The sequence below is a fragment of the Rhincodon typus genome, chromosome 18 (assembly GCF_021869965.1).
Source record: "Rhincodon typus isolate 14 chromosome 18, sRhiTyp1.1, whole genome shotgun sequence".
NCBI lineage: Eukaryota > Metazoa > Chordata > Chondrichthyes > Orectolobiformes > Rhincodontidae > Rhincodon > Rhincodon typus.
Window position 1 is genome coordinate 25,755,481 of NC_063349.1, and position 12,815 is coordinate 25,768,295.

The following is a 12,815-nucleotide window of genomic DNA, read 5'->3' on the forward strand; positions in this document are numbered from 1 at the left end:
TTTATTTATCTTTAGCATTTATCTTGGCGCTGGTTGTGGGATTATGCTGTGTGCTAATTGACTGCAACATATTTCTACATTGTTACATATATGAGGTTTTCTCAGATGATTTGTTTTTTAAACCACCTCTTTTTAAGGTAAACCAGGGCGTGTGACCTCTGGCTAATTCTGCCTGACCATAAGCCGATTTGACCTGATTGCTGTGGTGTCTGGGAGCGCAGGTCAAGTGCCAGATTGAGGACCTGAACACAGAGACAGAAGCAGTTGATCTTATTTTGTGCAGTCTTACAGACTCTCAGTCAGACTCAGACATCCTGGAGACAGAGCAAGAAATTCAAGAAAACAATTATTATCAGAGTAGAATGCTGGTGGGATTGGATGCCCCCATCTGAAGATATGAACCTTATCGAGGCAATGCCTTGCTGCTCAGGAGTAAAAGAACTTTTAAAAAGGACTCTGGAGGACTTGCCCCAGTGTACAGGGAAAAGAATGTGGCATTATGAAGGGGGTGGGGCTGCTGAAAGCTGCCCATTCTGCCCTTGTTTTCGACCCTTTCCTCTCCCATGAACCTCACCCCATGACTTTTATCTCACTCTCACTCATCTTTGATTTGGCTTTGCTCTAGGGCCGGTGGTGGGTGCACTGTCAGGAGTTGCCACTGCTCCTGGTGACGCTGCCTGTGGAGCCAACCTCTGACCGGTTGGCATTTCTTGAGGGGGTATCATTTCTCGAACCCCACAGGGGTCCTTAAACCTGGGGAATGTTGAACAGTGGCTAGTTAGCTAACTGGTGGGCACAAAGTACAGCTGTTCTTCTCCAAAAGAGGTGACGAGTGCACCCAACATCAAGATCTGGATTAAACTCCACTACCTGTTTGTGAACTTGTAGTTCAGTCTGAATGTGTAGTCAGGGAGGAAGGAGTCAATGCAAAGTCAGTGGAGTTCTTTCAGGGGTGGGAGGGAGCAAAGGTAATGGGTCTAGTCTTGTGACATTATTGTTTCTTTAAGCCGTAATTAGCTCCCCCAAGCTTTTCATATAGAAGAGAGAAAACACCAACTGGTAGAGGAGTCAGAAGAGGTAGCAAAATGCTCACTTGAGGGAAGTGAGACATATCAAAACAAAGGGATTTCTGGAAATAGTTGTGGAGAGTAGGCCTGAGGCAGATAAAAAGATAGGAACTAATGGAGGAGCAGTGGAGGTGCGCAGTGAGTTGGAATATGAGGATGATTGAGGTTTTAGAGCTTGGAGGCATAGGTCTATTCATGAATTTGAATTTTAAATTCAGTACACATCCTTCCAGCAGGTATTTGGTTAAATTTTCTACTACAGTATCTCCATTCATTCAAAGAACCACAGCAATTAACACAAACCCGGAAAAGCAGAACTTAAAATTAAGTACAGGCGACATCTAAAGATTTAAAAATAAAACAGTTAATGTGACAATATGAATATTAAAATCAGATGTGGAAATCAGTATAATTCTTTGTGATATCTAAGTGGAGCTGTTTATGCAATATAACAGAGCCTGTTAAATTCAGCTGTAGTGGACCACATTTTTATGCTTCAACCAGGAAAATATTTTCTGTTACAGTCATAGAGTCATACAGCACGGAAACAGACCCTTTGGTCCAACTCATCCGTGCCGACCAGATATCCCAATATGATCTAGTCCCATTTGCCAGCATTTGGCCCATATCCCTCTGAACACATCCTATTCATGTACCCATCCAGATGCCTTTTAAATATTGTAATTGCACCCGCCTCCACCACTTCCTCTGGCAGCTCGTTCCATACAAGTATCACCCTCTGCATGAAAATGTAACCTCCTCAGGTCCTTTTTAAATCTTTCCCTTCTAACCTTAAACCTATGCTGTCTAGTTTTGGGCTCCCCCACCCTGGGAAAAAGACCTTGGCCATTCACCCTATCGATGCCTCTCATGATTTTATAAACCTCTATAAGGTCACCCCCTCCGCCTCTCACGCACCCAGGAATAAAAGCCCCAGCCTTTTTAGCCTCTTCCTAAAACTCAAACACTCCAGTCCTGGCAACATCCTTGTAAATCTTTTCTGCATCATCTCAAGTTTAACAACATCCTTCCTATAGAACGGTGACCAGAATTGTACGCAATATTCTAAAAGTGGCCTCACCAATGTTCTGTACAGTAGCAACATGATATCCCAACTCCTATTTCAATATTCCAACTAATGAAGGCAAGTGTGCCAAACACCTTCTTCACCACCCTGTCTACCTGCAACTCCACTTTCAGAAACTATGCACCTGCACCCGTAGGTCTCTTTGTATTGCAACACTCCATAGGACCCTACCATTAAGTGTATAAGCCCTGCCTTGGTTTGCCTTACCAAAATGCAACGTCTCATATTTAACTGAATTAAACTCCATCTGCCACTCCTTGGCCCATTGGCCCATCTGATCAAGGTTCCATTGTACTCTCAGATAATCTTCTTCTGTTCGCTGCACTACCTATTTTGGTGTAATCTGTGAACTTACTAACCACGGCCTCCTATATTCACATCCAAATCGTTTATATAAATTATGAAAAGCAGGGGACCCAGTAGTGATCTTTATGGCACACAGCTGGTGCCAGGCCTCCACTGAATTCTACTATATAAATAATTATAGAAACATAATTATAGAAACATAATTAAGTGAACCTGTCAGTGTTAACTTCAGCCACATTCTACACTGTCTTAAATTCAGCTAGTCGGCTTCTCTTTGTAATGTTTCTACCTATACAAAGCATCAGAAGTGGACATGGATGTGAAACAGGGTTATTGTAGTAGATTTTGCTGAACAAAATAACCAAGTGTTGTTCTTTGGAGGAATATGTTCATTAATTTTCAATGCTTTCTCAATTCTTAAAGTTGGCAATATGCAGTATAGAGAATGGGTTATTTCACAGGCAACTCACATTTGTTAGCTATACTTTATGATTGTTGGTGGGAAGCGTGCTTACAGCAAAATTAACAGTATGAATTCTTTCCAGCCCTCAAATAGCACAGCAGCTCATTTCAGTAGCGCAACTGAGCTCTAATGAAACTATTTAATTCTCTAATAGTTTTTTTTTATTTTTTGAAAAGATAACTGATACTCAGTATTGGAAGTCAAATGGATAAATTCTTCATTCATAGGAAAGTGCTCATTTAATACCACTGCAAATTTATTTTCTTCACAAGTGTAAATCATCTATGAACAGAAACCAGAACTGATACACACTTCTGCCTTTGGTGAAAGTGGATAATGTGTCATCATGATAGTGATTTATTGTTTGTTTTGAAAAGTTAATATGCTCTGACTTTATCACTGTGTTTCCCCATATCACCTCAGAGCTGTGAAATTGGACCAGGGAAATGCTAAGGCCACCACCTATCCTGCTGTACATCCATTTGGTAGATGTGTGTGCAATCCTTTCATTTTAGTCCCTACAGGAAATTCATCAGTCTCTGTTTGGTTTCTCTAAATGACAGAATCTTAATACTAAGGTACGTTCGACTGCTCTTTGGCAAAATACTCATAAGATTCATGACACTGAATATGATACTTCTCTGCTCTCATATTTCTAACAATAATTAATTAATATTTGTCCATGGACTTTGCTTCATTCTGAAATTTTTGCTAGAACACACCTACAGTTTTGATATACATTGTACATTTTAATTATCCAGCAGGAGGCTTGCTTATGTTGGGTTTGCATGCCACCATATGGTTGGAAGAAATATTTCAACATTTGTGATCTTTCAATCTGTCATGTTCTTTCTCTTTGCTTTCCCAAGTGAGAAAGAACAACATTTTTTCCAAATATTTTGGACTTGTTTTGGTAAGGATGCAGCGTTAGATTAAAATAAACCCTTTTTAAAATAAGATTTTTATACTTGGTGAATTGCAGAAATCTCTCGACAGAAAATTTGCTTTCATTGTTAAAATAAGTATCTGACATGTTTTGCTGTCTGTTGAGCCAAGTCTGGTTAACATTATCCAGTACAAGGGTTTTCAATCCTCTGAAATTACCATGGAGTCTCCAGGCATTGAAGATTAGTCAACAAGACACCACAGCACATAATCCAGAAGATTATTAGGGAATTAAAAACATTTGTGTTTAACTGCCTTTGAACATTTTTGTTTATTAGTTATTAAAATATTGGAGGTCAGAGAAATGGATGTTTTACTGGCTGTAAAGAATCAACCAATAATGTAACAGAGAATCCATTCACTTCCCACTGGGTGGTTATGCAGTGTGTTGTGAGCATGAACATGTTTGATGACAAATGACAGGAGCATGGGCAAGGTTAAAGTGGGTTATTAAACCTCAGGAACACTTCCAAGCAGAGTTAGTCATCCTATTCCAACACTAATATCTAGTTCAAGTTAGTCTGAAGTTGAACCAACTTTCAGAAATGTAAATCCTCTGGCCAGTATTACTTTGCATCAGTTTTCACAGTTGAAGACACCGGCAGCATACAAGGACTTCAAGAGAGTCAGCGTGAGTGTAGTAGCCATCACTAAGGAGAAGGTACTGTGAAAGCTGAAAGGTCTGAATGTGGATAAATCACCCAGACCAGATGGATACATTCCAGAGTTCTGAAAGAGATAGCTGAGGCATTGGTGGTGGCCTTTCAGGAATCACCGGAGTCAGGGTGCGTCCCCAGAGGACTTGAAAATGGCTAGTGTGACATCCCTGTTTAAAACGGGGGGGAGGCAGAAGATAAGTAACTATGGGTGGTTAGCTTAGCCTTGGTTGTTGGTAAGATTTTAGAGTCCATTATTAAGGATGACATTGCGGAGTACTTGGAAGTGTATGGGTAAAATAGGGCTGAGTCAACATGGCTTCGGCCCTCCAAGCCTGCACCATCATGCTGCCTGTCACAACTAAAACCCCCTACCCTTCCAGGGACTGTATCCCTCTATTCCTATCCTATTCATGTAATTGTCAAGATGCCCTTTAAAAGTCACTATCGTATCTGCTTCCATGATCTCCCCCAGCAGTGAGTTCCAGGCACCCACCACCCTCTGTGTAAAAAATTTGCCTCGTACATCACCTTTAAACTTTGCCCCTTGCACCTTAAACCTATTCCCTCTAGTGAATAACTCTTCCACCCTGGGAAAAAGCTTCTGACTGGCCACTCTGTCCATGCCCTTCATAATCTTGTAGATTTCTATCATGTCATCCCTCAACCTCTGTTGTTCCAGTAAGAACAACCCAAGTTTCTCCAACCTCTGCTCATAGCTAATACCCTCCACACCAGGAAACATCCCGCTAAATCTTTTCTGTACCATCTCCAAAGCCACCACATCCCTCTGGTAGTGTGGCGACCAGAATTGAAAACAATATTCCAAATGCAGCCTAACTAAGGCTTTATAAAGCTGCAACATTACCTGCCAATTGTTAAACTCAAAGCCCCGGCCAATGAAGGCAAGCATGCCGTTTGCCTTGTTGACTACCTTTTCCACCTGTGTTGCCACTTTCAGTGACCTGAGTACCTGTACACCCAGATCCCTCTGCCTATCAGTACTCTTAAGGGTTCTGCCATTTACTGACTATTTTCCATCTGGATTGGACCTTCTGAAATGCATTACCTCACATTTTTCTGGATTAAACTCTATCTGCCATTTCTTTGCCCAAGTCACCAACCCATCTATCTCCTGCTGTATCCTCTGATGGTCCTCATCGCTATCCTCAATTCCACCAACCTTTGTGTCATCGGCAAACTTACTAATCAAACCAGTTACATTCTCCTCCAAATCATTTATTTATATCCCAATTAGCAAAGGTCCCAACGCTGACCCCTGAGGAACACCACTAGTCACAGCCCTCCATTCAGAAACACACCCTTCCACTGCTACCCTTTGTCTTCTATGACCGAGCCAGTTTTTTATCCATCTTGCAAGCTCACCTCTGACCCCGTGTGACTTTACCTTCTGTATCAGCCTGCCATGAGGGACCTTACTGAAGTTCATGTAGACAACATCCACTGCCCTACCTTCATCGATCATCTTCATCATATCCTCAAAATAAACTCAATCAAGTTAGTATTTAGAAACAGATGAGGATTTTTTTCAGGAACAAAATCAGAAGTTGCTGGAAAAGGTCAACAGGTCTGGCAGCATCGGTGAAGAAAAAAATCAGAATTAACATTTCGGGTCCAGTGAAGGGTTCTGAGGAAGGATCACTAGATCCGAAACATTAATTCTGATTTTTTCCTTTTCAGATGCTGCCAGACCTGCTGAGCTTTTCCAGCAACTTCCGTTTTGGTTCCTGATTTACAGCATCCACAGTTCTTTCAGTTTTTATTGAGGATTTTTTTCAGTGGCTAGCATTTTGGAATGGGTTGTGGGAGCAAGTCTTTGAGTGTATGTAGGGCTTTTCAGACAGTGAGGCATTTTTGTTTAGTTTGTGTGAAGGGTTTGCTAACAAAGGGCTTCCTGTTGCTTGGAACATGAATTCCATTTTCAAGTGAAGACATGAGTATTACAAGATTATTAAGGATATCGTTGCATGACTGTTTAATGTTAGTTTGTTGTTCAACCTCTAGAAATATGGTAGGGCATTTGAGATCTGTCACTTATGTGACTTAAAGGCACCATATATGTCCTGGACAACCCAAGTGGTGGACGCAGTGTCAATGGTAATTTCCAAAATAGAAAATGCATATCTTCCTGAAAGGGATAAACTTTCAGGGCTGTGGGGAAAGAGCAGGAGAATGAGACAGATTAGATAGATCTTTCAGAGAGGCAGTCAGACAACAAACTGCATAGTCTCCCTCTGTGATTGTAAACTTCTCTGATTTATATCAGTGTCAAAGGCATATGGATTTTCACTCTTTCCATCTTCAAACTTTAAATCCCAAAATGTGTTACCCATTATTTGCTAATTTACCTTTTCTTTACACTGTTAACCCACACTGACACCCCGATTGTTAGTCTTTCCTCTGCTTGCACCATAGTTCCACAAGAAAACATTATAAGACGTGTGCCAAACCCAACCAAATTGCTGCTTTAGCCAGGATGATGAGTCTCTGTCCTTATAATTCCCTTCAAGGTCAAGATTCCTAACCCTTTCAGCACTATATATCAATAAGACCATACAAGATAGGAGCAGAATTAGACCATTTGTCCCATCAAGTCTGATCCACCATTCAATCATGAATGATATATTTCTCATCCCTATTATCCTGCCTTCTCCCCATAACCCTTGATCTCCTTATAAAGAACCTCTCTATATCTGTCTTAAATACACTCAATGCGTTGGATTTCACAGCCTTGTGTGGCGACGAGTTCCACTAATTAACCACCTTCTACTCTTGGGTCATCATCTCTCCTACTAGTAGAACATCTCCATGTACAATCTATCCAGGCCTATCAGTATTTCTATAAGTTTCAATCAGATTCCCCCTCATCCTTCTAAACTCCACAGAGGTACAGACCCAGAGTCCACAACTGCTTCTCATATAACAAGCCATTCCTCCTCAGGAACATTCTTGTAAACCTCCTCTGGAACCTCTCCAACGCCAGCACACCTTTCCTCAGATATAGAGCCCAAACCTGCTGTCAATATTCCAAATGCAGTCTGACCAGCACCTTGTACCACCTTAGCAATACATTTCTGCTCTTGTATTCTAGCTGTCTTGAAATGAATGTGAACATTGCATTTACCTTCCTAACTGCCAAGTGAACCTGCATGTTAATCTTAATAGAGTCCTGAACTAAGACTTCCAAGTCCATTTGTGCTACAGATATCTGAAACCTTTCCCAATTTAGAAAATAGCCTATGCTTCTATTCTTCCTTCCAAAGTGCATAACCTCACACTTTCACACACTGTTCCTATGCTGTAATTTTCTTTGCTTTTGTTCAAATTTCACTGCACCTCACATGGCTTTTTGGAGCTTTTAGGGGAAAAACTAATTTCTAGAAGAGTTAAGACTGGGCCCTTTGATTGATATTGAAATGAAGATCAATAGCACCACTATGGGAAAAACTCAAGCATTTGCATCTCCAAAGTGGTTGTAAATTTTGGGGACCTCTTCTGCTTGTATGCACCAGCCATCCATCCTTCTGCAGAAAGATTGTTGACAAGTATCCATCTTTCAAAGAGAACATAAATAATAAAGCTAATGCTTTGTGAAGCTGGGGATGAGGAGATTTTTGGGCCTAGGAATGAATATCTTTGGCTGCACTTCTCATGATGGTCTTTAGGGTGGAAAAGTGTGCCATCCTAAGGCTCTGTGGGAATGACCAGAGAAGGTTAGAAACCCATCTAAGTTTGCAGCTTTTTCAGGTAATTTGAAAAAAGACCAGCTAGAACATTCTAAAGTGGCTTTGGCAGATGCCATAGGATGGTAATTTGTAGAGGAGTACACATTGAGCTAGGTTTCATTGCGGCTTGGTGATATCCAAGCCAATAGTAGACGATTGTCAAAAATGCTCAAGATCATCAATAACATGAACAGTAAAACATATTGCATTCCGGAGAGCATGGATTGGAACAGAACTTTGAAGGTGAAAGATACCTTAAGAATTAAAAGCAACTTCCATGCCTTTAAAACCAAGTAAACACAAGGGTAAGTGGAAGGTAGTTTGGAGGGATAAAGGGGTTACCTTACAAAAGAAAATGTAACCCCCAGCACCATGGAAATGTAATTTGCAGTAAGTAATTTGCAGACAACACTGCAGTAAATGTATATCTCAGAATTTTATATGGTTTTGGTCTAATAGATATTGTAGTTTTCCTCTTAGTACTGATTATCAGCATGAGAGAAATAAACTAGGGACAACTTAACAGACATAGGTATCTGTGGTCTGTTAGGATGGAGGCTTGATGAACCATTTGGTCAATTGTCATCCAATAATACTTTAGCTCATAACAATAGTTACAACTTCTAAAATTATTTATGGTTATTTTTGTTTTAATACTGTGTATACTTGTGTAAAAGTCAAATTTTTTAGACAATTTTTAAGGTTAAATTTATGAGGTTGACTATTAAATAGATACTACTTTTGAGGGTTCAAAATACTGCATCATTAGCAGAAGATTATTTGATCTCAAAACAAATAAAAATAAACAAATTACAGTAATTACCAGATAAAGATAATTGAAACAAAAATGAATAAGTTTTTATTTATTCATACAAAAAGTAGAAACATACTATGGCTTTAAATTACAATTCCATAGTACTTCTTAAGTTAAACACGTCAAATACAAAAGTTCATTAAAATCCTGCAAAATCACATTGTTCAACATCTTCAGCATCGAATAAAGTAATAGGCATTTTGTCCATGTTTCCAAGCATGATAACTTGTAGCCTTCCTTCTGCCCACGTCTGATTACTAACTGGTGAAACTGTAATATCTCTTAGTTCAGCAGGCAGGTTTTGTGCAGTGTTAGTTCTCTGCCAAAGTACTAAGTCATGCCTTCTCATGAACCTTGTGCACCATTCAGCACTTGCCTTAAAATCCAATATTCCATCCTTCTTTGATTTGTTTCGTGCACGGATTCGGACGGCTTCATGACTAACATATTTACCCTTTTGACAATTTTCAAGTACCCACTCAGCAACTTTTTTCTCCAATTGTGACCACTTGCTAGGTTTACCTCTGCTGCCACACTTCTGTTTTGCCATTGTTTGAAGTTTGCTCGATACATTTCTCTAGTCTGTCACAAGTTTCTCTAAAACACAAAATTCTGTTGCTGCTACACAGTTATTTGTCTACTGTGCAACTTCAAATAACTTTCAATTTAAGTGCTGCTGTATATTTTTTGTTTTTTCTGGAGGGCATTTTTACACAAAATGATGAAGAAATTTCAAAACTTCAACTAGGTATATAACTGTACTCCATGAGTACCTCATTCTGACCTGATGCGTCTTAAACTTACATACCAAATTCATCCACTTCCCTCCATTTTCTCTAGTCTACTGTTGTTTTAGTTTTACAAACTAACTTTTTCAGATTTTATTTCTGATTATAAATAGTTATCAGACATTTAACTCTCATACAGTCTCACCGATCATTCCTCATCAACATTTATGTACAGGATAATACCTTGATGCACAAATGTAGATCTGTTATCTGTGAAGAACTGGAATCGACCTTCACACGAGATATATGGAAAATTCAAGATTTTTGGCCAAAAATAGTGAGTCAACTTTTACTCCAGTATATATGGTTCTTCATTCGTTTCTTCCGCAATAAAACATAACATTTCAATTGCGACAAGATTTAGATCAAAGTACAAGCATTTACAGTAAAAAAAAACATTGTTCCAGTTCTTAATTAGTTTGTAATTCACTTATTTCTACATTTCGCTTATCCATTTATTTGTGCTTTGGCTGATGGTAGGTCCTTGGCTCGTTGTCTGCTGATATTTCATCTTGAGCCATTTCCTTCAGTGGTCATTTGCTATTGGTTTTTATTCTCAGATGCAAGTTCCAAGTGTAGCTCAACTAGCACAGAGATCAACCCATGCTGTTGACATTATTCTGAATGACACATTAGTCATTGAGACCATGGAGCTAACTCGTCTCCTATTTCTACATCTAGTACTAAGCATTCGATATGACCATTGATTACAGGCAGCAACATAAAAATCTTGACAAGGGCATAACAAATCTTGCCATTATTTTTTCCATGTACATTAAACAAGTTCCTAAGGTTTGAAACACAAAACAAAAACCTTTCTTCATGGCAAAGTAGCTCGTGCAGAAATTTCCTTTACACCATGAAAGTGGGGTGCTGTTCAGTGTATACTCAGTCTCCCCAACCACAATTAAATATCCCAGATTGTTATCTCAACACATTTTGGGAAAATTTAATCTGCAGATTATCATTCTATAAATTAAGAATTTAAATTATAGGATCTGGCATATTTTTCATGTTTACAATTTTTTTTTACAGTGCAGGATTCAAAGGGAATGAATTTATACTTTGGATGGGACATAAAATGGAGGCAAGCAGATCAGCAACTTCACCTGATTCAACCATCCTTTTAATTAATACATCTTAGGTGTATCGCAGTAAAGAATAGTCATCCATCTTTTGACTTATTTTTTTCCACAATGTTATGCCATATGAAACTTGCTTTGCATCTTAATCCTTCCTTCCTCTTGCAAACATTTAAATATTAAATTTCAAGTTTAACATCACATGATCATTACTTCTTTTTCACTTCTTTTCCTGTATTCTGAAACCTTGGTGGTGTCCAGGAACCATTGTTTTTATATCAAAAAAATAATCGAAGTTTAGAATGAGGGTCAGTAGGTTACTATTGTTAGCTTTCTGGTTGACTTGTTGCCACCAGCCACTTTCTTGATAGGGATTGACAGTTTGCTTGGTCCAGCAGTGTAGTGGAAAACCATTTGGTGGTCTAATTAGAAGAGGCACTTGTCTTAAACAAGATGAAATTTATTGCAATGATAGCAACTATTTCACAGGAGAAGCATTGTTTCAGAGATAGTAAGGAAGAGTCAAATGGTAAGTCTTATTTCTTCAAGATCTCAATTTGTTCTCCCGCCTCCACCCCCAAAATCTATACAACGTTATAGTGAGTGGTGCTTAAGTCACTAGTCAATATTAAGCTTTCAGAACCTTCCACACTTCTTACTTCTGATCACCATCCAATGAATTGATTCTCCCCTCCCTCTAACATTTACTGGAATAGAAACAAATCTTAGCCTGAGGTAGGGTCGGGGAGTGAGTGGTGAAAGAAAGGTGACAAAGAGAGTAATTTCTCCCATGACTAATTAATATTAGTGCTGAGCATCAGAACCTTTCAGTAGACGGTAAGGGGTAAATACCTAAACAAGTTCATGTTGCATGCTATTGAATTGAAGCAAATAATCCATGACTTTCTAATAAAAAGAGCTGTGCCTAGTTGTTCAGTTTTATTTTAATGAAAAGATGGGATTTGTCAATAAATGATGTATTAGGAGTTTATCATTTATTTGGCTTTAATTTATTTAGATTCCACTAAATTCCTAACAGAAGATCATTGTTTCACATTGCAGCTGTGTTTTATATTGGCTGCAGGCAGCCCTCCTGCTGGATTTAACTTGTGTGCCATGCCTACCCCAAGGCCGACAGCAGAGGAGCCAGTAATCCAGTCGATGAACTATTTAATTTACTTTTTTAATTATTCAGAAATGCAATTTGCATATTATTCCCCACATCCAATAAAGGAAAGCTAGAAGAGAAAATAAACAATATTTATGTATCACTTCCATAAAAGGGACAAATCTTTTCATTATACTGGGCTTTTCCAGAAAGTCCAGGTTTATTCATAATGAACCTGTTTGATTCTTTTAATCAACTTTACTTCATGCGGCAATATACATTCCATTTATGAGATAATCAATTCTGGTATAGTGCCTTCTACTATAGGACTCTGATATTCGTTTACTTAGCAAAAACATTACTATAATTAGAAACAGCAAACCAAATAATAAAGCAGCAATCAGTCCACTCTGAACTTTCACTTTTGAATTGTCCATTTGTCCTGCCGATTTGTCCTGTCTTTCCAAGTGTTGTTTTTGGTCCAGTATGCTGTTGCTTCCATTATTTAATGCTACGGTTATGATCCCAAAGAATGGTGTTTTCGCAACTGGAACCTTTGATAGGGGGGATTGCTCAGTCTTCTTTGGGATCTGTTTTGCTACTGAGACATTACGGGTAGTTAAATGGCTCTTTGGAAGGATGGTCGTGGTCAAGAGTGTGGTTCTTGTTGTCTGAAGGGTGGTGACTGGGAGGGTAGTTGTCTGAAGGGTGGTGACTGGGAGGGTAGTTGTCTGAGGGGTGGTGACTGGGAGG

General features: G+C 39.1%; 1 protein-coding gene across 6 annotated transcripts in view; it reads right to left on the minus strand.

Annotated features, from left to right (window-relative positions):
* Nucleotides 1-12,123: 12,123 nt before the first annotated feature.
* The window catches only part of LOC109923063 (MANSC domain-containing protein 1), a 22,454-nt gene continuing 21,762 nt past the window's right edge, over nucleotides 12,124-12,815 (minus strand). For all 6 annotated transcript variants that reach the window (XM_048607514.1, XM_048607518.1, XM_048607515.1 and 3 more), the window contains one exon: nucleotides 12,124-12,815. This exon is cut by the window's right edge and continues 572 nt beyond it. In XM_048607514.1, the coding sequence (XP_048463471.1) occupies nucleotides 12,672-12,815 (144 nt within the window). In that variant the 3' untranslated portion in view covers nucleotides 12,124-12,671.